Raw genomic sequence first — 25,701 nt, 5'->3', positions numbered from 1 at the left:
AAGCACACAGTTTAATGTTGCTTTATAAAGAATGAGTGTGGCATTAAATCCTGCCTTCTATGTTGAGCGTTAAATGTGTCCTAACACATTTATATTTCCTTTGCTTTGTAGTGCGTGGAGCCGTCACAGAACTCAAGTGACCAGAGCAGCAGCTTGGACGAGCACCCCCGCCGGACGCAAAGTGTTTCCATGGTGTCCGCTGAAATGGGGCTGGTCAGCATGGTACGCCAGGGCATCCTGGCCCTTCAGCTGCTGCCTCCCAACTCCAGTGCAGGTTGGTGAAGTTACACTTCAAGTATCAAAGGTGTTATTTAGGAGTTTCTCTTTAGTTGTCATGCCTTATTTAAAAAAGAAATGTCTCTTCTAAGAACAAATCTGTTTTTATGCAGATGATTTTTCACTTGACATCCACAGATCAAGAGAACTGTTTCCTCACAGCCCAAAAGGTTGATTCTGTTCATCTGGACGTTTCAGTGGGGGAAGAGTTTCGTCACTCATCCAGGTGACTTCTTCCATCTCAGCTGACTGCAGGTTTCCAACCTTATACACAGCACATTTCTGTGAAAAGGGAAAGACCACCTCTGAAGCCTAAGGGTCCATCTGTCACCATCTTACAATGCTGTGATTGCAGCCATTCCCCAACTCTCTGTGAATGGGACTCATGGACACTGATCAGTGGTCATGAGGATTTGCATAATTATGATGGAGGAACTGACCTCCCAGCCCATTGTTCCTTCACTGGGCTGGTTTCAGTCATTATGCAGATGTGCTGTTTATAAGATTGGAAACCTGCAGTCAGCTGAGACTGAAGAAGTCACCTGGATGAGTGAAAACGCTACGTCCAGATGAAGAGTATCAGCCTTTTGGGATCTACTTACCTGGATGATTGTTTCCTCAGAAATAACTGTTAACATCTGAAAGCACAGTACTCCATCAGATATTACTTGGATGTTGTTTTTCTGCTGTATGGGTCAACTTATTGATCTGATGTGAACCACTGAAGTCACACGCATCTGGGACTTTATTTGTCATGGCTTCCTTTATTCTGCAAGCCAAGAAACTGTTGTTTTTTATAGAGTTTGTGACATGAGTGATGGAGGAAGAGTGCACACTTTCAGACAGGTTAAATCACTGATGCACTCAGTTTCTCTTCTGTAAAATGACAGGTGTACTTATGAGAGAAATAAAAATAGAGAGGTTGAAACTCTGCGTACATTTGTTTTTTAACGTTAAGTTTCATTAATGAACAAGTAAATGCAGTCACATAAAACACACATAAGCTTCTTTTCCTGTAACTTTTAAAGGTTTTTAATGAATGGTTTTGTACCACACGACAGTAATTTATGTGACGATCCTGTAGCGATGGATATAAAGTTGCCAGTGCTTTACAAAGAAGAAAAAGCTTTGACTTGGAACACCGACTCCTTTTTTTTCTACTTGTCTTTCTGTCAAAGGTATCATTATAATCACGGACGGGGTTACGAGTGTTCCTGATGTCGCCATGTGTGAAACCCTGCTGAACCAGCTCAGGAGTGGAACCATCTCCTGCTCCTTTGTACAAGTAAAGACAAGAATCTAACTCTATATTCTGAATATACATTTCTGTGTGCAAGAACTGTTATCTAAAGGAGTCACAACAATGGTTTTCCACAATAGAAGTGATGATTATTATTTAAAGATATTTAGGGGATTCTCCAGCTTCTCGTCTCTGAGTCCTGTTTTTGCATTTACAGGTTGGCGGGGCGTACTCCTACGACTGCAGCTTTGGCTATATCCCCAACGTCGAGCTGATGAAGTTCATCTCATTGGCCACTTTTGGCTCCTACCTGCCCAGCTGTCCTGAAGTGGACCTAAACAGCGAGGAGATGAATGCCTACCACAAAGCATTTTTAACATACTCCTTCCTCAAGAGCCCCGAGTCCATGAACTCAGAGTATTTCTGTGGTGAGACAACTATGTACAAGTCTTATTCTAGTTTTTTTTATCAGAGTCCTGTGCAGCTGAATCAGCTGCTGAGTGTGATGTGAGCACTAGTTCAGTGACAGGATGCAACGCAAAAGTTGTGTTTTTTTATTGTTAACGTTTTTGAATCCTCAGTCTTAATGACTCATTTTACATGAATATATAAGCGTTCCCCCATCAGGCCTCACAGGACAGCACTCTGGTTTACACCACTGGTACCAAACGACCGGTCCGTGAGTCGTTTGGTACCGGGCTGCGAGAGTTGAGGCTCGGGTGTGAAATGTATGGTTTTCAGGGTTTTTATCGTCAGCTCGGTTTCCCTGGATCTTTTCCCGTGTTGTAGTTGTGTCTTATTTTGAAAGAAATATTTACGTGTTACCATAGCGACCAGAGAGCATTAAGGGGCAGAGAGGAGGATGTTACTGTCAGTGTTGGTGCATTTCAGGAGGACGCTGCTAATAAAGTCACACAGTTACACAGTGAATTCATATTTATTATTATATTTACAAAACACCACAGTTTTTGTCTCGGTCGCGTCATTTTATTTTGTTGTATTTATCGGCCACACCTTAAAGGCCGCTCCGTGAAAATCTTGTCTGACATGAAACCGTCTGTGGAGCAAAAAAGGTTGAGGAGCGCTGATTTACACCAAGGCTTAATCCCATCCTTTTTTACATTTTACTGTCAGCTTTTACAGAAAAGCAGCTGCTGAATTATAATATTAATCTTAATTAATCATTATACTAAAGAATTATGATATACTAAAGTTTATTATCTTAAACCTAACTAAGTATCCCGTATCATAAATACAAGATATGTTGAATTCTCTTAATTCCATAAATTTTTAACAGTTATTTACCTGGGATCTCTTTAGCTACATTATATGGAAAACCAGTCATATTTCAGGTCATATGAAGAAATATACAGAATTATAAAATGTCCGAGGAGTTCAAACACTGCTGCATTTAATCGCTAGTCCTCTTGCTCTTTATTGTCAGCTTATTAGCATTTGTAGGCCATAATCTCTTTATTGTTAGTGATGAAGATGATTGTGATGGTTATAATCATCATGAAACATACTAACTGCTTCTGTTTTTTGTAGTTTCCCAGCACAAGCTGTTCAATGAGCACCTGGTGTCGGCCAGTGGAAACCCTGCTCTGGTCATGAGGAGGAAGAAGCACACGGAGAAAGAGGTCCATGCTCATCTAATCAGCGTGGTGTCTGTGAGACTGAGAGAGGGCTACACCATCACAGACATCAGCCTTACTAAAGGTAAACAGCTGTGTGTCTTTACTAACATCTCACACTAAGTCAGGAAAACCGAATGTTTGTGTTGAGACTGAAGCTGCTGGTGACATTTAGGTGGGACTCAGCTGGAGGTGAAGCTCGTGCTCTTATGGAAACACAACATGCACATTGAGTATCTCGCGGCTGCCTCCTGGCCACTGGACCCCTCCAAGAGAAACACCAGAGTGGAGGTGACGATGGAGGGGAGCTACGACATCTTGCATGACATCAGCTGCACCCAGAGGAAACCCATCACCAGCCAGTACCGCACCTCTGTCATCCGACGCTTCTGGAACACACTGCAGAGGTACGACATGAGGACTGGAATCTGGTTTCCAGTTAGAGATTCTGTGCAATCCCACCATCATGTAGACATATTGATGAAAATCCATGTGCTGTTTGTCCTTTCCAGCATCAACCAAACTGATCAGATGTTGGTGCACCTGCAGTCGTTTAACTCAATGCCTGAGAACTACATGATTCCTGAGAGCACCAAAAATGGAGTTCCCCTGTTCTACATCCCTCCTGGCTCCACCACTCCGGTCAGCCTTCCTGTTGTTATACTTCACACTCTGTTGGGAACTTACCAACTCTAATGATCTGTGTTGGTGCAAGGTTTAAAAACTCTGTATGTCTATCACAAAGTGTTGCTTTTGCGTAGTTGCATTTTTTTCTTGGAAAACTACCATCCCGAATGCTCCTAAATCCTGCAGATTTATGAAGCATGACACCAAAATGGACATAAATATTCACAAATTGTTCTTATTGTTCCCGCTGTGTGGGACCTACTAACATGTCGTGTTTGTAGAGACCAGCTCTGTTTATCTGTTGTTTGTCACTTAACGCTGTCGTGTCTCTCCTCCTCCTCCAGGTCTTGTCTCTGCAGCACAGTGGATCGAAAGATTCCTCTCAGTCCCAGTTTGCATCATACTGGAAGCCCATCCTCTCCATGGACGCCAACTTCTGGCAGAGATGGCTACACATGCATCGCATTGTCATCATCCTTGAGCATGATATGTAAGAATAATGAAGCTTTTCTTTTATTCTTTTTATCAGCCATATTTGTTTATGTCAGCTTATTTTACTTTGCCAGTCTTTCATTGTTACCACAATACTTTGACCTTTGCAGGCCTGTCCCCAAACATCTGCACACACCTGGAAACAACGGGCGCTACAGCACCATCCAGTGTCGCATCTCCCACTCGGCCCTCACGTCACTGCTGAGGGACTGCAGCAGCTTCGTGCTGGTGGAGGGTTACTCATATGTAAAACTCATATACAGGTGAGACGACAGGTGGTGTTGGCTGATGATGTTTAAGACGCACTACTTCTGCCTCAACACTCTTTGTTTTTTCTCAGCAGCTCTTCTGATCAGCCTCCCACCTCCTTCTACTTGGTGCGTGTCATCTCAAAGACCCCCTGCATGGTCCTGCGTCTGGGTTTCCCCATCGGTACACCGGCCCATATTAGGAACAAGGTACTCAGTCAAAAAAACATGGGGCCAATCTCAGTGTTATGATCCATATCTGTTAGTAGATGACAGTATTATATTTTTTGTGCACTGTTTTTACAAAATTTGGTTCTCCATTTCTTTTATGAGGAGTTTTGTAAAAACATGAAAGGATGTTATAGGACACATGTATGCTCGGGGAACAAACTGCCCCACATGTAACTCTCTGTGAGACTTGTGTTGTGCTTTGTTTTCTAAAATCAGATTGTGGATGAGCTGCGAGAGCAGATCCTCAAGCTTCGCTTCCCTCATCGTGTTCAGAACAAAGAGGCAACACCCAAAACCAAGAGGAAGGCTGTTGGCCACCCGTCTCCATCCAAGTCTCCCTCCATCCCTGCTCCCAAGCCTGCGCTCTCTGACAGACCCTGTGTGGTGGTGGTCAGTAAGCCTCTGGAAAAGCTGCTTATCAGGTCGGTCCATATCATAGTAGGCCACCAGAAGAAGGTCATGTAATCTAATAATAAATAAATGCATAACCACTTAAAAGTACTGGTTACACAGTTTGCTGTTGCTACCAGCAGTAACAAGGCTGAATGGAGACTAACTGCTGATCCTGTGCAGGTATGACAAGCTTCCTCTAGACTTCAGGACTCCCTTCATCTTCAACATGGAGAACTTCCCACTGCCCTCCAACACCGCTGCACCCCTCAGTGTGGCAGCAAATCGCACAGCCTCCTCGACGCTGGCCTCTCTGTCACGTTACTTCCTGCACCAGCGTTGGGTGTGGGCCGTGCAGAGCAGCCAGGGACCGGCTGTAGCCATGCAGGCCGTTGCCCATATCCTGTCCATGCTCTCAGAGTAAGTTCAAACTATTAAATGTGATCTCTTTAAAAATAAGACGCTCACAGCTACAAATATAAAAGAGGCAGAGGAAGAAATACACGCATTTGAGCAGCAGTTTTTCACCGTGATTTTGATGGTATCTACTCTGTGGTTATGCAGTTCTCCCATAAATCAAACTGGGACAAACAGATGATTTTGATTCTGATCTCAGGATTCTTTAAGTGCTGTGTCTCTCTTTACAAATTTCTTCTCTTTGAGATGCAAAACCTTAAAAATTGTCCTGATGTCTGCAGGATTCGCCTGTCAGAAGGCTTCAACTTTGCTGCCAGTGGTGAGGGCATTATAAACATGGTGATCGAGCTGCCAATGAAGGTAAAGAACAGCAGGACACACTGCACTCCCAGAGTGATTCTCTGTGATCCTGATTTGGTTTTATTTGTGTCTTCAGGGAATGTCAGGAGACGTGGACAGAGATAGTCACTCTTGTATTGTTCAGTACATCCTATTTCCCCCTCACTCTACCTCAACTAAGGACAGGTAAGCCTGGCAGTAACCATAGTTTAGACCAGGATACACTGTTAGGATGGAGTCTTTATTAAAAGCAACAGGAATGTATTGTCACTTGGTTTGAGTTCAGCGTGATCAAATCTCTTAAAGTAATCTCTTTGGGGAAAAGTCTACGTTTAGTTCACCTGTTTATTAAAGCTACAAATAAGCAACAGAAACCAGAAACAGTGGAATTCATTTAAACCTCAAATCTTCTTAAAAAACAGTAACATGTACATAATGCAGCATTTTACATCGAGCACTTAGTTTGACTCTTCAGATGTATTCATATTTATTGCAAAGCTGCAGCTGGTCAGCATGTCGTATCGATAGCTCTCTGATGAGGAAGAAACTTTGTGATTTTATTTCGCCAGCAGCGTGTCGTTGTCTGGCTTATTAACAGCGTGTAATTTGAGATACACTGATACTGCGTCGATGTTTGTAAAGTGTTAATCTAACACGAAACCCTTTAACACTCTAACCTTTCTTTGTGAAAGCTAAGTTAAAAATGTTTGTGCAGGTTAAGCTCACCTGAACTGTTCAATTTTCAGCATTTTGTTTTGTCTTTCGTGGAGTTCTAGCTTCTCCACCGACGATGACAATGACACAGAGGTGGAGGCAGTCGACCTGGACACAGAGCTGAACCTCGTGACCGAATGCTGGGTGGAACCGCAGTGCGGCACGGTGAACTGCACGGATCAGCACCGCTACTTTCAGGGCCTTAAGTACCAGGAGATCCCTCGAGCAGTACGAAAAGCTCTCTCATACAAGCTGCTGCTCAAACTAGAGCTCCGTTTGCTCCGTTTGTGTCTGTACGTAAAGCTTTTCTCGTTAAAAGCAGCAGGTTTGGTTTACGTGTCCCTGTTGTGTTGCAGATCTTCCCGAGGGACTTGGCCTGCATGTCCACCATGATGACCTTTGAATATCTGAGCCAGCTGTGTCAGAATAAGGATCAGGTCTGCTCACTGCCAGCTGCACTCAAGGATACACAAGGTAACAAACTTAGCTTTTAATCAGCATTAGCAAAATGTATCACATCACAAAAATGCCTGCAAGAGTCGTGCCACGCTGCTGTTGTGTTGCAGTTTTAAATGCTGAAGTGTTACCACTCAGTCTGCCATTGTTAGATGAGCTCATTTTAGTCAAACATTAAACTAAAGCTGAATACATTAAATGCCTTGATGGCTCAGCGGATGAAATTTTCCGGTTTTTGCTTGTTTGAAAATGTGATGATGGATGATTTTCCATTATGTGTGTATGCAGGAGAACATCTGGTCTCTGAGGAGAGCATCCACATGGTTCCTTTCCAGTTTGACCTCATTAAGCTGCTCCCAAAGTGCCAGCAGGTTGAACTGTTTTTCGTCACATTCAGCACAGGTATATACAGCACATTTTACTTCAACCTGCTTTATACAAAGTAGCGTACTGTATATGAGGGCTCGCTGATTTTAATGCATCTCACTTCCATCTGTGTCCTCGAACATGCATCTATACGCTTAGAAATTATAATGAAATTAAAAAAACATAAGGATTGATTTGACCTGGGAATATTCTTATGTGCGCGTTTCCCTTTTTGTGCTCAGCGATGGGGAATGAGGAGCAGATGAACAGCTCCCACTGCCTGCCCAATGAGCTCCTGCTCAGCCTCTTCCACACCAGCCTGGAGAACGAGCTGAGCGACAGAGAGATCCCGTTAGCTGACGGGGACCACGTCGCCTTCATGCATCACATCTTGGAGCGGGAACGAGACGGCCACGTCGCTCCTTTCTCCCTGCCGGTTATTAAAGGTCTGTACGAGTCTGTGTCTCCAAGTGGACGTGAATCTAGCCAGAGTATCCCCTGGAAGTAGATGATCCCATTATAATTGGAAAATAATGATAGGAGAGTAACAAAATATGAGTTTTTATGTTCTCTATTTTATCAGTTTCTCTGTCGTCTCGGGTTTTTTTAGAGGAGTGCGTCAAGCCTCCAGAGAAACAGGACACGATGACGTCATTCTACACGGCCGGCAGCAGCAAAGAGGTGATGGGGTCAACCAGCACTTTACAGGTAATCATCAACATTTGCACCAAACCAAACCTGAAACACATTTATGTGTCACTTTTAAGTGTGTTAGCTGTTTGATTTATGTTGTTATAATTATTGTTTCTTGTTTCCAACTGCAGCTAGTGATGATCTGTTGAAGCCTTTGAAAATGTTTGAATCTTTAGAGCCGTTGGTGCCTTTAGGCTTGATTGCCACACATGTCTGTGATACTTGTTTTCTTTGTTTAAGTCTGCTGTTTCTGAAGATAAACGTACTAAAGTAAATGATGGGACAGAAATACAAACATTTCTCTAATAGATGAATACTTGAAATTGTCCTTTTGAGCTCTCTGACTGTTTCTGCAGGGTAATGAGGCCACAACTACAATTAAAGTACTTCTACACTGGAAATCTGCAGTGGGAGCTGCTTCAGGTCCCTCATTGTTCTTTCCTATATTTGTGACAAATGTCTTTTGTGTTTGGCAGAGTTTCAGCAATGCAGACCTTGTGGATGAAGAGCCCCTGTTGTTGGAGAGCAGCTGCTCTGCGCCACAGTGGAGATGTTATGCCAAGTGCATCAGCTCCCAGCATCTAATCCTCACGTTCCTTCCTGCTACCTTCACAGGTAAGTCTGGAGTTTGTTGGCTCTGGTGGTTCTAGCACGCTCTCATGATGTTTGTTATGTTGCAGATGTTCTGATGTTGATGGCTTCAGGAGAGAACGAGCCTCGGAGTAATGTGAGCACGCAGGAGGATGACACTTTGACTCCCAGCAACAAATCTCAGGCTGACTCTTTGTCTGGATCCACTGGTGGCTTTGAAGGGTCCGAGTCTGGACTCAGCCTGCGCTCTAATCGGCGACTGAGCTCCAGCACTGCCAGGTCCCCTGTGCTCTCATCTCCATCTGATGGCCAGACTGGAGCTGCTGACTCCCAGACCCTGGAGCAGAACAGCTGGGACAGCAGAGGCTCAGAGATGGAGAGTTGGATGCCAGGCTCAGGTGAGCCTAAAACCACACGTCTGCAGGATTTTAATTGTTCAAACATTTTGCACAAAGATTTACTTTTCTCTGATGTTTCCAGATGCTGGAGAAAAAGAAGGAGTCCACTTCTCTGAACCACAGAAGTCAGACTTCCATATCAGCCTCAGCAGACAGCTTTCCCAGCAGAGCACTGGTGACAGCAGCCAGCTGAAGTGTCCAGTTTACGTCTACAACTGTTCACTGGAGAATCTGAAAGAGCAGCTGGTTCACCCAAACTCCAGCCGCCAACCCAGGGACGTCTTCTTCAGGTACTGAGCTCCTTTCCTAGGAGAAGGGGAGGGAAAAACAAGCAAGCATTGAAATATTGAAAGACAAGGAAGTTTTTACAGTTGTGTTGTCAGTTACAATTATAACATGATAAGAAGATTATATAGAATTATATAAATATTGTATATATTTGGGTCTTTTGGTAACTTTGGCTAACGTTCCTATCATAATAATGACACTGTTATTGCCTAGAACACAAAGACAGTCACCAAATACTGAATATGGATCATCTAACCCAGTCTTAGAAGAAGTACTAGACAAAGAAGAGCCGTGTTGTAATTAGGCTTTGTCATGATTGTGTGACACACTGTGAGCCTTGGATTGTCTTGAAAGTTGCAGTGGAGATGTTAACATGTGTGTCTCTGGTTGTCTTCACGGGTGAGAATAGAGCTCAAGATGCAGAGTCCTGGGAGATGTATCAGCAGATGAAGTTCAGGTAGCACACTGTCTGTCTGTCTGCTCGCCTTCTCTGTCTGCTGAGGGGCTGCTCAGCTTTCACTGGACACTTCTGACAACTTAGGGATGCGCTTGTCTTCTGTAGAGCGGGACAGTGTGGCTTTTCTAAAACTGTAGGCTCGTAAAAGCATCTGCCCTCCCCGGGCCTGTCTGTGCTTCCTCCTGTTGCTGCATACAACAGAGAAAACCACAGACACTCATCAAAGGGTCACATTTCTTCTTCTGTCACTGTCATGTGCTTATTTAGAGCTCTGACTTCAAATGTTTGGATGTAACTTGCAGGTCTGAAGCCGTTGTGGAAGTCTCTTAAAACTGTGGCCTCGCCTTCATGCCTGCTATCCTGTCCTACTGAATAAGACATAAAAATGATGTTTGGTATCATAAATACCAAGAAGTGTTTTTTTTGAGGTTGTAAATCAAAATTGCTCTAGGGCCATTGCCTCAGACAGTCAGACTTACTTTTCCAGGTCACTTCCTGTGGGATGGGGGAAGGAATGCAGGTTTACGACACTTCCAGTTTAGACTGATATTTAAACCTGGGATCTACATCCATGTTTTATATACAAGGTTTTTATCCACGAACATGAATTATGAAAGTCTCAGTGGGATGCAGGACTCCCTGTATTTGTATGTATTAACACTGATACTGATATACAGAGTCTGCTGTTTGTCTCTGCTCTTCAGCTTTTTACTTTGTTTTATTGGAGAGCCAGCCTCACTGGTGATGAACCAAGGATTACATATGAACTATAGTTTTAATTCAAAGAGATGATGTAGACAGATCAAACTTTCTGTTTAAATTATTTGTGCTGGTGTGACTGAGTAATGCAATAATTCAGTTTTCTGTGTGAAACAACACTCACTGCATGCCTGAAGCTGACAAAAATAGTTTAAAATGGCTTGGCAGTATTTATTGGTACACCTCAGAAACACTGATAACATTGTGGATTGTAGTGATATTTCAAGCCAGACTCTGTTAGGCCGGCAGTATATTTGTCAGGGATGCACACAGCAGGGATGATTATTTATACCTGTTATTCTATATAATAGTGTCACACAGAAACTGCACTCTGAACAGTGTAGAGCAGCCTATTTAACACCACATGCAGTTTACACGAGACAATTTTATTTCTTACATGAATGTTATTTATTTTAACTGTCATAAACAGGATGTGACACGTCATAATAATAACAACTGTACTGCATTAAAGCAGTCACAGCAGGTGGGATAGCCAATCTTTAAGTGATGACGTCTGAACAAAGTGCTCCGCGTTTATTAAGGCTGTTGTGTTTTTAACATGTTTTAATGTTTTGTATCTTGTTCTCTTTAATCTCAACAAGCCCCTAAAAACAGTCAGTGATCCCTGTCGGCCTCTCTCAGTTTTTATCACCACTGTTCATTTTAAAGCTCAGTTTTTAAACCCTTACGCTGTAACTCCAGCCCAGCCCAGCAGCAGTATATTAATGACTAACCTGGTATTGTGGATGGATTATCTCAGTTGTTCTCCTGACTGAAGTTTGGTCCGTTTACAGCATCCTGCCATGCGATTGCATTTGTCCCTAACCATCGGGAACCCTCACGTTAACTTTTATCCAGTGGGAAAAAGTTAGCGTTCATCCTCCAGCTTCACTGTGTTTATGCTAACATAGCTGTGTCGCTAGCCACCACGTAGCACATCATCATATACCAGCTAGCCCAACTTCAGTAACCCTACAAACGTCACTGCTGTTTAGTTTTCTGTCTTCATTTATGTTGGAAGTGATAGCAGAGCTGTATGTTTGAATTTTCTCAGACTTCCCTCAATCAGAACATGCTATATATTATTTAATCTGGAGACTTCCCACGTACCACTAGATGGAGCCAAAGTGCCACCAGTGGTACGCGTACCACAGTTTGCAGAGACTTGTGATGCTTAAACTGACACCATGGGGCCATGACATACTTGTAAACATGTAAAGTTATGCTGATGTTTATAAACAGAAGCATACTGGAGTCTGGAGTTTATCCTAATACTAAGAATGGGTTAAATGGGAAACAATAAAAGACTTCCTGTGCTTAACTAAAATCTAATGTCTGGAGGAGACCTCTGGGTGTCAATGCTGAATTAAGACTGTTGTTTAGATTTTTGTGTCTTATTTTAAGTTTAAACTACAAACCTATAAACACACAAAATAATTTCTACACTTAAGTTAAAAATAGAAATATTGTTAAATGATCAGACTCGTCTCTCCCTGCCTTTGTCCTGATAAATCATGTTTGCTCCTCCCCTAATTCAGCGCTTCAGATGCTTGCTGTGGAGGTTCAGCTGTCCCTCACAGGCTTATTGGCTCCTTCAATGATGCTTAAGCCCCAGTCCCAGTCACATAAGCATAGAGACCAGTCAACAACCACTGGTTAACATGGAAACATTCAAATTTAGATGATTTGCTTTGGGAAATGCATGTTGGTCATTTAGCAGTTGCTGGAGGTCAGAAGGATTTTGGCTTGTGAGGATTTCATCGACTGGTCTCTCGGCCTTTGTGACTGGGCCTGTACTGTGGTGTAGATATGGGTTCATGCTTAAATGTAAGTGCTTATGCAAAACTAGGTGGAATAGAACTGTCTGTATTTTAACCAGCACTGTTTTTTTACATGTGTGAAATTAAGGTACTCTTTCATAGCATTCGTTTCGTGTCTCACTATGGGAACGCCTCCTGCGTGACCTCATCAGAAGCTCAAATACCATTACGCCAGCCTTTACAGGCTGGCTAGGTGACGCCCATGTCAGGAGGGGCTAGTGCCTCCCTATATAATAGCCTGACATAGCGTCAGATGTCGTTCAAAAACCTCTTCTCGCTTCTCACAGAAGCCTGTAGACAACTGTGCGATTGGGTGCTAAAGCTAAACTGTCCACAGATTCGAGTGAACAACTCGGTCGCCGGGCGCTTTGTTCCCAGCTTTTCAGTTGTCCACTAGCATACAAGCAGTAGCAATACTGCTCTGTTACTAGTGCTGGTGCCAAGTAGCAATACTTTCACCCAGGGAAGTAGCAACATTTTCCGAAAGCGAAGTAGCAACACTTTGCTAATAAAGATACCCCTAGCATTACCATCAGGTAGCAATACCCCTCAATGCTAGCGGTCTTTTTACACATTGGGTAGCAATACCTGTAGAAAAGTAGCAACACTTTTCACCCCACGTTAGCGAAGAATAGCAATATTCTCCGCACTCGGTGTCAGTCTCGCTAACGTGCGCAACCCTCTAGCTAACCATGGCTACGGCTGCCAACGAAGTTGCAAAACTCTGTCCTTGCGGCAAGAAAATTTCTGCCTGGGATACACACCCCCTGGGTTTATCCCACGCTCAGGCCGCCTTGACACCCGCACAAGACTGTATCCACTGTGCGGCTTTCCCACGCAAGCTACTCCGCCGCAGGCTAGCTCGCCAGGCTAACCTGTCGGGCGGCGACCCTTTGCTGTGTGAAGCTGCTGCGGCGCAAGGAGATACTGAGATGCCCGATGATTTGGCCGCAACGCCAGGGCCGAGCTGGGCAGAGGCAGACCCCCAGCCCATCGCGACCGCTTTCCCGTCGCTGGAGGCACACGGAGATCGTGAGCTTTTCCCTGATGCTGGAGTCATCTGGGGAGGAGATGCCAACGAGGACGGAGCTCCTGCTGTCTGACGACGAGGAGGAAGATTCCACCTCCTTGGCTAGCAGCGGCTGGGCTGCAAAGCCCTCGGCTACCGGCGAGGTTGAAAAACCGACACCGCCATCTCCCCTGGATCTCGACATGCAGGACATGTGCAAGCGCGCAGCTGCCAGGCTCAACATCCCGTGGCCCGCCGTACAAACGGAGGTTGTGAAATCTCGTTTTGACGGTAAGAAATTGCCTAAGGCGAAAAAGACGGGGAAGCATCTGTTGCCTGTTTTCCCGGAGCTACTCGATGAGATAGCGATGACGTGGAAAGCAAAACCTTACAGCGAGAAACACCCCATCGTGGGGAGCTCCCTGCTGGATTGTGAGGGGATGGAGTCTATCGGCCTCCGCCAGATGCCACAAGTGGAGCCGTTGGTAGCGAGCCATCTTCACCCGAAGACGTCTCTGTCCTCATCGGCTCCATCTCTCCCCTCCAAAGCAGACCGCTTCCAGTCTAGCCTTACAGATAAGTGCTACAAGGCAGCGGCTCTGTCAGTGAGAGCCCACAACGCCTCCTCTATGCTAATGGCTGAGCTGGAAGAGGACATGACGACTAAACCAGATACCACAGTGTGGGAAGAAATCTGCGTTATAACTGACCACGTCCTCCGCCTCCACAAGGTAGCCATACAGGCTACTGGGAGAGCCATGGGCCTCATGGTTCTTCAGGAGCGAGCACGCTGGCTCGGGCTCACCAACCTGACGACTAAGGAGAAAGAGGACCTCCTCGACACCCCTGTCGTCCCTCAAGGTCTCTTCGGTGCGGCTGTTACATCCATGCAGAAGAGATGTGAGAAGAAAAAGAGAGATGATGAGGCTCTGAAACTCTGCCTGCCGAGGAGGACCCAGCACGTCACTCCAGCGGCACCGCGCCAGTCATTCGCGCAGGCAACGTCTCGCCCGGTCCCCGCTTTCAGGATTCCCAAAGTGCCTAAGACGCAGGCAGCCCCCCAGGCTGCCGGGGCCCCTAAGAATCCATGGGCCCGGAAACAGTCTCCCCAGGCCAGATCTCAAGCGGTCCCACCTCCTCCCCCCGCTGCCGCGATCGTGAGGAGGAAGAAGCGGCCGGCCTGACAGCCTCTCCTCCAGGCGGGAGCGAACCCAGTTTCCCCCCTTCATGGGGCGCCCTGCCGCCTCCCAGCTCCGTTCCAGAGCCAGTTCAACGGGACATGTCCCACACAGAGTGCCTGACCCGGGCTGGCGTTCCTGTCACCGGACACGCCAGAGGGAAAGACAGCCAGAGTTCACAGTGTTCACAGCACTTCTTTCGTGCATTCTGTATTAAAAAAGCCCCGACACGCGCATCCAGGCAGTTTGCCGAGGGCGCTGTCGAGTGTTGCAAAACACATGAAAAAATCAAACATGCAAAGAAACGGAGCAACGTCTGCCATAACGCAGCCCGTGGAGACTCGCGTTTTCCCGGCTGTGATGATGCGGATGAGCCCGTCACCTCGCTCGCCTGTGACAGAGGTGGCGGGACACCGAAATGGCGTGTGTTTCGCGCAGCGACCACAAGAGGGCGCCAAAACGCCATCTTCGGTGGAGTGGCCAGTGAGCCCTCTGTCTCTCCACATGGAGAGCTGGGCCACCTGCACTCAGTCGGCATGGGTGCTGAGGACATTGGAGAGGGGCTACAGACTGCAATTCAATGTCGCTCCGCCACATTTCAAAGAAATCGTTTACTCTCGTGCTCTGGGCGAGTCTGCCAGTTTTCTCCTGGAGGAAATTTCCACCTTGAGAGAAAAAGGAGCTATAAGAGTTGTCCCTCCCGAGGAAATGCACAGCGGATTTTATTCAAGGTATTTCCTCGTGCCAAAGAAAGGGGGGAGGGGGATGAGAGCCATCCTGGATCTCTGTGCCCTGAACCGGCATTTAAGGACATACAAGTTCAGGATGTTGACGCACGCCTCGCTGCTACGGTTTGTACGAGCGGGCGACTGGTTCACATCAATCGACCTGAGGGATGCTTATTTCCACATCCCCATATATCCCCCACACCGGAAGTATCTGAGATTTGCTTTCCAGGGGATAGCATACGAGTTTGTAGTCCTGCCTTTTGGTCTTTCACTGAGCCCGAGGGTGTTTGTGAAGTGCACCGAGGCAGCAGTGGCCCCGCTCAGGAAAAAGGGCATTCGGGTGGCCACATACATCGACGACTGGCTGGTGGCAGCCCCAACCCACCAGGGGGCGACTTGTCACACAAACGCTCTCATACACCATTTGGAGAGTTTGGGTTTCCAGATAAACGTGGAGAAGAGCACATTGACGCCAACTCAATGCATTACTTTCATAGGGCTCAGCCTAGACTCCCTCCGGGTGAGGGCTTTTCTGTCCCCGGAGAGAACGGCACCCATACGGTCATCCCTAGCACTGTTTCGCAGGGGCAACACAGTGACCCTCAAACAGTGCCAGAGGCTGCTTGGTCTGATGGCTTCCTCTCTAGTGGCGATAACACTGGGATGCCTGCACATGAGAGGCTTTCAGCGCTGGGTGGGCTCGCCGGGACTGGACCCTCACCGAGACGGCCACCGTCGCGTGAGAGTCTCCGCAGACTGTTCACTCGCTCTCCGCGAATGGAAGGGGCCAGGTTTCTTGTCTCAGGGCGTCGCCATGGGGGCAGTTTCAGCCAGGAAGGTGATTTCCACGGATGCCTCTCTTTCGGGCTGGGGGGCCACCCACGAAGGCAGGACAGTGAATGGGGAATGGGGCCCTCACATGCGTTCCACCCACATAAACTGTCTGGAACTGCTGGCAGTTCACCTGTCGCTAAAACACTTTCTCCCTTGGCTGAAGGGTCATCATGTTTTAGTGAGGTCGGACAATTCCACCGTTGTGGCCTACATCAACAGACAGGGGGGTCTGGGGTCCCCCAAGTTACACACACTGGCACACAGACTGATAGTCTGGAGCAGTGTCCACCTGCTGTCACTGAGAGCGACGGGATCTTGAACTTTGGAGCAGATCTTCTCTCCAGGGGCAACCCGCTGTATGGGGACTGGAAGCTTCACCCAGAGGTGGTGAAGCAGATCTGGCTGCAATTCGGCCAGGCGACCGTGGACGTTTATGCATCCAGGGAGAATTCTCAGTGTCCCCTATTTTACTCGCTGCACGATCAGAGAGCTCCACTCGGGGTGGATGCTCTGGCTCACGAGTGGCCGAGAACCCTTCTTTATGCTTTTCCCCCAGTGGCCCTCATTTCTCCAACTCTGGCCAGAGTGAGGGAGAGAAGTCACTATATGATCCTGATAGCCCCGCACTGGCCAGGGAAGCACTGGCTGGCCGAGATTTTTCAGCAGCTGTGCGGCCCACCTTGGCCGTTACCACTACGCAGAGACCTCCTGTCTCAGGCACAGGGGGAAATATTCCACCCCCACCCAGAGAGGCTAGCTCTATGGGCTTGGCCCGTGAGTGGTTTAACCTGAACACAGTGGGGCTCCCTCATAGTGTTATCGATACTATTCAGTGTTCTAGAGCATCGTCCACTAGGACGCTATATGAGCACAAGTTGCGTCTGTTTGAAAGCTGGTGTGTAGAATCACAGACCATCCCTTTTCAGTGCTCTGTGGCTGTGATTCTGTCATTTCTTCAGGCCCTGATTGATAAGGGTAAAGCCTTCTCCACCATTAAGGTGTATTTGGCGGCGATTTCGGCCTGCCATATTGGTTTTGAGGGGAGGACTGTTGGCCAGCATCCCTTAATATGCCGTTTCATGAAGGGTGCACGGCGTAAATTGCCTACATCTAGGCCGTTGGCTCCATCGTGGGACCTTCCCACAGTATTGGCTGCGCTCTCCTGTTGCCCATTTGAACCCCTGGAACAGGTTGAGTTAAAATTTCTGTCCTTGAAGACGGCTCTATTAATTGCCTTAGCTTCTGCTAAACGTGTGGGAGAGATCCACGCTCTCTCAGTGCATCAGTCATGCATTCAGTTCTCCTCGGATAATACGAGGGTCAGTATGCGGCTCAACCCTGCCTTTGTCCCGAAGGTTGTCTGCACATGTTCCCCTATAGAACTGCCGGCCTTTTGCCCACCGCCTTTCTCCTCAGAGGAGCAACAGCGGCTGCATACCTTGTGTCCAGTCCGTGCTCTGCGCATTTACATGGACCGAACCCAGAGTGTCAGACAAAGTGACCAGCTGTTCGTGTCCTGGGCTAAACCACATATGGGAAAGCCTGTGTCTAAACAGCGCCTCTCCCATTGGATAGTGGGAGCGATTGCCCTGGCCTATACTAGCAGGGGCCTTCAGCCCCCCGCTGGCTTACGTGCGCATTCCACTAGAGGTCTGGCAACCTCATGGGCTCTCTTTAGGGGAGTTTCTATTCAGGAGGTGTGTGCAGCTGCATGCTGGACCTCACCTCACACATTTGCTAGGTTTTACAGGTTAGATGTGACGGCGCCTAACCTAGCGCATTCAGTCCTCAGTGCAGGTTCTTCCCAGGTGGGGGCTTCTCACCTGTGAGGTGCTGTTGGGGACAGTTGTCTTCTTAACAGGCATGTCTGGCAATCCGGGAGTCAGTATTTCTCCCATAGTGAGACACGAAACGAATGCTATGAAAGAGAACTTAAGGTTATGTATATAACCCCGGTTCTCTGAGTAGCATGAGTGAGTGTCTCACCAGACCGCCCTCCTTGCTATGGAAGCGAGGAAGAGGTGGGCTTGTTTTGAATGACATCTGATGCTATGTCAGGCTATTATATAGGGAGGCACTAGCCCCTCCTGACATGGGCGTCACCTAGCCAGCCTGTAAAGGCTGGCGTAATGGTATTTGAGCTTCTGATGAGGTCACGCAGGAGGCGTTCCCATAGTGAGACACTCACTCATGCTACTCAGAGAACCGGGGTTATATACATAACCTTAAGTTTTATGTACTACCATAATCTATCCTTGTGGGTTCAACTGATCCTTCATCGTCAGACCTGGTTTCCTCTTCTCAGTGTCTTTTCTGCGCTGTTGTTCCCCAGCAGGTCTCTGTCTCAGGATCGCAGCAGTCCGTCTCCTTGGACCGACCTCCTGTCTCAGCCTCACAAACACAAGGAGCTGGCCAACTACTGCAGCATGCTGCAGGAGCATTACTACCAGAGCTACGTCAAAGGTGATCTGTGTCCACCAACACAAGTGCTTAAAGCTTAATTGAGTAGTCAAAAAAAAATAAAAATCCTTAATCCATCAAAACACACACACACAAATGAGAAAGGATCTAAGGTTAAGTTCATTACAGCAGTGCAACATGTCACAGTAGTACATGATTTCACAGGTGTTCTTTTAAATACAGTGACTGTGACTGAAACTCGTCTGAGCATCGTTTGGTCACGCTTCCATCAATCAATCAATCAATCAATCTTTATTTATAAAGCACTTTTCATACAAAAAAAACTGTAGCACAAAGTGCATTACATGGTTAAAAGCAGCCCACCCCACCCCACCCTCCCACTCACTCCCCACACTCTCATTAACATAAACGGTCATGGATACACACATTCTCTCTCCCCCCCCCCCCCCCCCCCCCCACACACACACACACACACACTTAAAGAGTAAAATTGGGCTGGGTACGCATTAGCCAAGTGAGGAAACACTATCACAGGGAGCCGTCTGCACCGGGAGCCGGTCACAGACCGCAGCCTCCAGGCTGGGCACGCAGCAGGAGGGAGGCAAAGAAGCCCCCCAACCAGGCTGAGAGGACCCACAGAGCCCCAGCAGCCACGGTCGATCACAGCCCCGGTGCAGAGAGCCCCCTCCGAGGAAACACTGGAGATATGACCTAATAAGAATATAAACAGGATAAAAAGATAAAGAGTGGGATACAGTATAAATATAAGTATAAACAGAGTAAGAAAAAAAAAGAAAAAAAGAATAAGAATAAAATCAATAAATATTAGATAAAAACTAAATTAATAATATAAATAGAATAACAGGATAGAATAAATAAGCATAAAATAAATAAACGTTAGTTAAAAGCTAAATTAAAAAGGTGGGTCTTGAGCCTGTTTTTAAAAACGTGAACGTTCTCTGCGGCCCTGAGCTCCTCCGGCAGGCTGGTCCACAGTCGAGGACCATACCACTGAAAAGCTGCCTCTCCGTGAGTATGTGTCCTGACTTTAGGGACAATCAAAAGGCCAGTACCAGAGGACCTCAGGGTCCGCGAGGGTTCATATGATAAAAGCAGATCTGAAAGATAAGAAGGCCCAAGACCATTAAGACATTTAAAAACCAATAAAAGAACTTTAAAATCATGTTCTTGTCAGGTGTATACCGCAGCCTGCAGCAGTCCTACAACATCAGCTCCCAGGACATCCTGATGGCAATGGACTACTGTGAAGAATCGCTGCAGGAGATCGACATCACCTCCTTCCTGCAGACGCTATGTGGACACATCAGGGTCTTCAGGGAACACGGCAAGACTCCAGGATGGGGAGGAGGGCCTCTGAAACCTTCAAGGAGCCCTGCCACGTTTATCATTGGTGAAGCTGAGGGGGAGCGACTCGATGATAAAGTGGCCTCTTCATGCAGGTGAAGCAAATCATCAGAATCAGATTAAATGCCAGTTTTTGAGAAAGAAGTTGTTTCTATTTAACATAATCAGCATTTAAAAGTTATAGCTTATCACCTTCTTATATTTTGGTTTACATAAAACATCCCAGTATAGGGAGTAACCCACGTTTCTGTCCATCTATCTGTGGATCTGTTTATCTGGGGCTAATGGCATGTATGCAAACCATCAGGAAGTTTAGTTTAGTCAAGTTTAGTTATTTGGTAATGATTTAAACTGTCCACCAGATGGTGCTGTTTGAGTTGGTGAATTCACATCCACAGAGGCCTACCTCAGGTTTTTCTTCACATGTGCTGATGTTGGTGTGACTCAAACATACTTTGATTTGTTTGTTATATTAATGAACTTTATTTATTCTCCACTCTTCTGTAAAAAAGAGGGTTTAGTTATATTATAAACAAATCTTTGTTGTTCCAACAGAGCTGTTTGAGAAGTGATAAATGCATGTTTCACTTTATGTAAAGCAGTCACAGATACCAGTCATCATTCAAATAAAGCAACAAACCACCACACGATGTTGCTAATTGTACTTTGATGAATCAAATCTGTTAACATGTTCCAGTTCATAAGTTTGCTGTCAGTGTGTTGGCTTTTTTCCTTCCATAGCACTTTTATAATGACTGTTTTAAGGTCAATCTACAATAAGATTCATGTTAACTGACACAGTTATTAATTGTGTGATATTTCTGGCTGCAGTATTGAAGTGGAGGACACCAGTGAGGCTGAATCCAGAGGAGTTCCTGATTCCTCTGCTCCTACATCTCCACCGATCAAGGAAGAGCCCAAGAAAGGAAAGATACCAGAATTCCCTCTGACGCTGCTTCAGACACAACCCACGTGTGAAGTGTATCCAGATCTGCACAAAATAATACAGGTAGTGTCTGAAGGGTAATCCCATACTCTTCAGTGTTTCCTTAAAGCTGATTTTTGTTTGTGAATTCTTGTACCAGAAAGCTAACAGCTTTAAGTGAGTATCATTTCAATTTTAAACTATTTTTTGTCAGGATAAATTCATGGAGATCCTTTCTCAGTATTTCAAAAGTGTTCCCTCCAATCCACACTACTTCTACTACTCTCCACCTTCATCCAAGAAAGAGGTGAGTTTGCTATAAATTTGCTACAATATCATACGTCACATAGCAGGTTAGATGTTATAAAGAGGGATGGATATCATCAAGGATTTGGACAAATCAGATGTTGGGGGGGAGAAAACTAAAAACTGTTTATTTCTCTTTGAAAAAGTGGAGAAGCAAACCAAAGAGAGAGATGAGTGATATCTGAGCATGAACCTTGCTGCTATGATTTTCCTTCACAGGAGTCGGAGGACGGCGAGATGAAAAGACGGCCGAGTGAAGAGCTGCTGTCAGAAGCTGAGCCCGCCACTGAAGACGGTAAAGGCCATTCTGAAAAGTTTGCCTTTAGTTTAGGTTTGCTGTTAGTCTCCTGTCAGCACTGTGGTCACACATTCAGAGTTGTTCAGTGTTCAGCTGTAAAAAATATTAAAAGTTGAGGACCTTTCATGTTTCGTCCTTCATTAAGCACAAGTTGGAAGCCTCTGTGCAGGAATATCGTAGCTTTTTTCTGTTTTTTGTTTCTTTTCTTCCTCCTGTAGCTGTTGATAACTTGTCCCCTGTAGCCAAAAAGGCTGATAGTGGAATAATCGAAATTACTGTGAAAACGTGACTCAACAAAAGGGCTGTTATTGTTGGAGGAGGCTACAAAATATAAAATGTGTGACTGATAGAAAGGGAAAATAAAACGAGTGAATTTTCAGCAGTCGTTCCATCCTGTGCTCTGAGCCCTAAATGCTACATTCAGTTATTTCTCTCCAATCAATAACTAACAGAACCTGCCTACTCATGTTACACAAGTGGCTGTTTTATAATGTAAAGCAATCGTTATGGTGACTTCAGTGTCTGGGAGAAAGGTGTGGAAGGTGTTGCTTCTTTAACTCAAAGTAGGGTGAAGATGAGGAAGACTCTGAGGCCAAGCCTAGTTAAACTGATCATTTTAGTACGGCTCATTTCAAATTTAATTTCCAGGAGTTTTGTGTTAGTGCTTCATCAGTTAGTTTTTAATCAGCCTTGTACGTCGTTATTTCAGCGACTTCTGTTTCATGTTTTACAAACACGAGACACATCACCTCTCATACAGTTATATCCCTTTACTGTTAGACACTGACACAAATACATATGTAAGTTATTATAACTCAGTGAGTAACCTTCAGGAATTCCAGACATATTTCCTGGAACGCCCAATGCAGTCCTGCGTTATTCAGAGAACAACGTCAAGACATGGGTCGCTTTTCCCGTAGTTGGCATGTAGTGCATGCCAACTACGGTGCATCCCGTAGTATCCTGCCTGTTATGCATAACAATGCATAACAGGCAGGATACACGTGGTCCCTGTGGGTCATTAAAAAGTCTAAAAGTAAACTAAAGCCTTTCCTAAAACCTTATTTAACGAAAGACGTGAAACAAAAAGAGTTTGCAGAGATTTTATGATTCTTAGGACTACTTTAAAGTTGTCTTGCTACACTTGCAGAAAATGTGCCGGCCTCCTGTGTAATGACGGAGAGTGACACAGATCTGGTGGTGGAGTATGAGGAGCACCCAGGCAACAGCTCCCAGGGAGAGGGTGAGGACCAGTCCCTGTCTGACTCCAACACTGTGAACCAGGACCAGGACTCATTCAGCATCCTGGAGGGAGAGTCCCTGCTGGAGAATGAGGCCCCACAGCTGGACATGCCACCACTGTTTGTTCATATTACCTGCTCTGTCAACATGAAGAGCTGCCATGGCTCCATGCCCATACAGACACTGCCCACGTGCCTGGGTGAGCACAGCTGACTGGTTTCCACCTAAGTGGCTTCTTTCTGTGCAAGGAAGCATATCTAAAGCTGTGTTACTGTTTTCCTTCTATAAATCACCACTGTGGACACTTTAAAGAGTTGCTTCTTCACACTGTTAATTTTGTTCCCGAGCTTATTTCACAGTTGTGTTTGCAGGTGAGGTCATTTCCTGCCTGGAGAATGCTGAGGCGGTGCAGTCTGTAGATCTGAACGAACTCTCAGTCACGCTGGATATTTTTGTTCTGACGCTGCCTCTGGAGATCGAAGCCATGGCGGACTTCCATCATAACAGGTCGTGTGCAAAATCCAATTTTCCAAGCTTTTTTTTTTTTTTTTTAAAATCTCAATTTTACATTTCCTGATTGGATTGCAGTAAAGATCCTTTGTTGTAAAGTTCTGTGTACGAGGATCGTTGGTAGGATTTTAATGAAATCACACTTTGACCTTTTTTTAAAAGTGGTAACATAGAGCAGAAATAAACAAAGAAACTGGTGACGTTGCTTATTCTGCAGTGAATTTCTGAAATGGCCTTTAGAGAGTTATTGATGCCTCTTTGGGCAGGATTTGACTCACTTCTCTGGATTTGACCGCAAAAAGCAAACAGAATGAAAGGGAAGTTGAATTGGTGGAAAATGAACCAAAAACAGACCCTTTCAGAGTACTTTCTGCACCTTGCACTGCTCTCTGAATTCAAGTGGCTCCAGCAGAGATGAACCAGGAACACATTTGAAAGAGAAACACGACAAACTGGACCACAGTTTGTCAACGTTTATGTTACCCAGTCCTAATGCTCATTAGCTCTGCAACAAGACTGGTGACCTGTCCAAGGTGTACACCATCTCTCAACCTGTGACAACTGGAATAGTCTGCAGCCAGATGAAGAGATGAATAAATGTCAGGCAGATGAAACTAAATGAGAGCATTTTAGCAAATCACAAGCTTTGAAAGTAAAAAACAGCTCTGTGAGATAGAGGTGGAGCTTCATTTTAAGACACACCCCACTCAGGACCCTGGACCTCTATCTGCCTGTATATAATCATCCATAATATACATCTAAGAAAACACTGCAGCATGAGTCTGGATCTCACTGAACAATTATAGAAAAGGCTGAACTGACAGTTGGAAGATAGACTCCAACAAATCTTAGAAAAGCAAACCAACAGTTGTGGCTGTGTCTGTATTTCACTGATGACTACACCAGCAGATCTGAAATATCACTCCATTCATTTTACTATAATTAAACACGTGCTGTTTCCTTTTATTTATTTCATTTTTTTCCCCTGATTATTTTTTTAAGTTACAACTGTTACTCTGAATTAATTATTTTATCCACAGAAAATATCTTATTTTAGTCATTTTTCATTCAAAGACTGCCAAGTTATTATTGTTTCTATCAGCGTGTAAACCTAAAAACCAATTTGACAAAAATAATAAATTGTAATTTTTGTGTTCATGTTCAGTAGTTATTGCTTATTTTAGATTAAATTGACAGGATTGGAAGTGATGATTAGCCGCAGCACCAGAGTGAAGCTGTTTGCAGGAGACCCATACAACATGCAAGCACTGCGTCTTTGAGTTAGTCCGAGTGTGGACTCCATGATGTTCACGTCAGATGTCTCTGTGTGTAGGTACACCTCAGAGAGCAGTATGAATCGTTCACCAGGGCAGCCCTCCTCCTATCGCTCTGATGAGGAGCTGATGGCCGTGTTGGACAGTCTGAGGGGAGGAAGTGTCAACGGCATCTCTGGTGACCCCTTATCCAAACTCCCACTTCCCCACAAGTTGGCAATCCTGGCCACAATGGACGAGGTGAGTCCTCACACACGTGACAGGTGGGCAGCTTTTCCACATTACTGAAACGTGCAGCGTTCGTACACTTCACAAGAGCATCTTTTTGTCTTCTCTGAAAAATTCACTGAACAGATATCTGTGCTTTCTGCTGTTCCTGTATACACACACACACACACACACAGTAGCAGTGCTGCTCTTATCTTGGTTTCTCTCGGTGTGATTCAGATCCGCTGGCTGCTGGAGGATGAGATCGTCTCTGCTCTGCGTCACTCTCGGGTCATCGGCCCGGCCACGCTGCAGAAAGTGGCGGAGCACGTTTTACGCTCCAGTGGTCGACCGCACTGTCACTGTGAGGAAGTCCCGCTTCAGTTTGTCTTTGGGCCTGAACAGTCCCTGGAAAAATTCAAAGAGGCAAGAAGAACAAACAGGATTTAAACAATGTTTCTCCAGGAATGTTCTACAAAAACATGTCTGCACATATTTGTATGAGAACATGATAGGAGTTAATTAATGAATCTTTAATTTTGTTCTTGCATATGTGCCTATAGGCTGATTCACAGGCATGCACAGAGGTTTGTTATTTCTGTATAAATGGACGTATGAATATAAAGTACAGCGTTTGTTTATCTTGCAGGAGTTTCGTAGGATGTCTTTCTCTGGCTATGTGTTAAATGGAGAACAGGCTGGCTTCTACTATGTGTCTCTGAGCAGACTGCACCCACAGAGGATCCGAGAGACCAAGAGGCTGTCTGAGAGCACTGCATCCCCCCCACAACACCCTGCTGCCACCACCATATCCTGCAGTGCTGCAGCTCAGGTGGAGACCACGACACTCGAGAGTGAAGCAGAAGCTCAGGCCGACAGTGAGGTTAGATACATCAATCACTGTGATGTGCAGAGGAGGGAAAAATACATGATATCAGCTTTTATCTGTCCAGCTGTGCATTCAGTTT

The 25,701-nt window shown here is 45.6% G+C and overlaps 1 protein-coding gene across 11 annotated transcripts in view; it reads left to right on the top strand.

The window, feature by feature from the left end:
• szt2 (SZT2 subunit of KICSTOR complex) overlaps positions 1-25,701 on the top strand; it is a 109,833-nt gene that overhangs the window by 6,103 nt on the left and 78,029 nt on the right. For 3 of the 11 annotated variants that reach the window (XM_063495962.1, XM_063495965.1, XM_063495956.1), the window contains exons 6-37: positions 112-274; positions 1,455-1,561; positions 1,734-1,944; positions 3,065-3,235; positions 3,326-3,557; positions 3,663-3,792; positions 4,122-4,267; positions 4,380-4,532; positions 4,610-4,727; positions 4,965-5,170; positions 5,322-5,558; positions 5,837-5,915; positions 5,992-6,080; positions 6,665-6,836; positions 6,965-7,082; positions 7,353-7,466; positions 7,673-7,876; positions 8,041-8,138; positions 8,600-8,738; positions 8,804-9,112; positions 9,195-9,402; positions 9,810-9,857; positions 18,518-18,648; positions 19,802-20,066; positions 20,803-20,980; positions 21,111-21,203; positions 21,422-21,497; positions 22,651-22,941; positions 23,114-23,249; positions 24,586-24,766; positions 24,974-25,159; positions 25,383-25,616. In XM_063495962.1, the coding sequence (XP_063352032.1) occupies positions 112-274; positions 1,455-1,561; positions 1,734-1,944; positions 3,065-3,235; positions 3,326-3,557; positions 3,663-3,792; positions 4,122-4,267; positions 4,380-4,532; positions 4,610-4,727; positions 4,965-5,170; positions 5,322-5,558; positions 5,837-5,915; positions 5,992-6,080; positions 6,665-6,836; positions 6,965-7,082; positions 7,353-7,466; positions 7,673-7,876; positions 8,041-8,138; positions 8,600-8,738; positions 8,804-9,112; positions 9,195-9,402; positions 9,810-9,857; positions 18,518-18,648; positions 19,802-20,066; positions 20,803-20,980; positions 21,111-21,203; positions 21,422-21,497; positions 22,651-22,941; positions 23,114-23,249; positions 24,586-24,766; positions 24,974-25,159; positions 25,383-25,616 (5,223 nt within the window). The remainder of the gene's footprint in view (positions 1-111; positions 275-1,454; positions 1,562-1,733; positions 1,945-3,064; positions 3,236-3,325; positions 3,558-3,662; positions 3,793-4,121; positions 4,268-4,379; positions 4,533-4,609; positions 4,728-4,964; positions 5,171-5,321; positions 5,559-5,836; positions 5,916-5,991; positions 6,081-6,664; positions 6,837-6,964; positions 7,083-7,352; positions 7,467-7,672; positions 7,877-8,040; positions 8,139-8,599; positions 8,739-8,803; positions 9,113-9,194; positions 9,403-9,809; positions 9,858-18,517; positions 18,649-19,801; positions 20,067-20,802; positions 20,981-21,110; positions 21,204-21,421; positions 21,498-22,650; positions 22,942-23,113; positions 23,250-24,585; positions 24,767-24,973; positions 25,160-25,382; positions 25,617-25,701) is intronic. The other 8 variants (XM_063495967.1, XM_063495960.1, XM_063495958.1 and 5 more) reach the window with 8 other exon arrangements.

Source organism: Pelmatolapia mariae, linkage group LG15, assembly GCF_036321145.2.
Source record: "Pelmatolapia mariae isolate MD_Pm_ZW linkage group LG15, Pm_UMD_F_2, whole genome shotgun sequence".
Lineage (NCBI taxonomy): Eukaryota > Metazoa > Chordata > Actinopteri > Cichliformes > Cichlidae > Pelmatolapia > Pelmatolapia mariae.
Note: the sequence above shows the minus strand (reverse complement) of the source record. Positions and strands in the feature narration are given on the sequence as shown.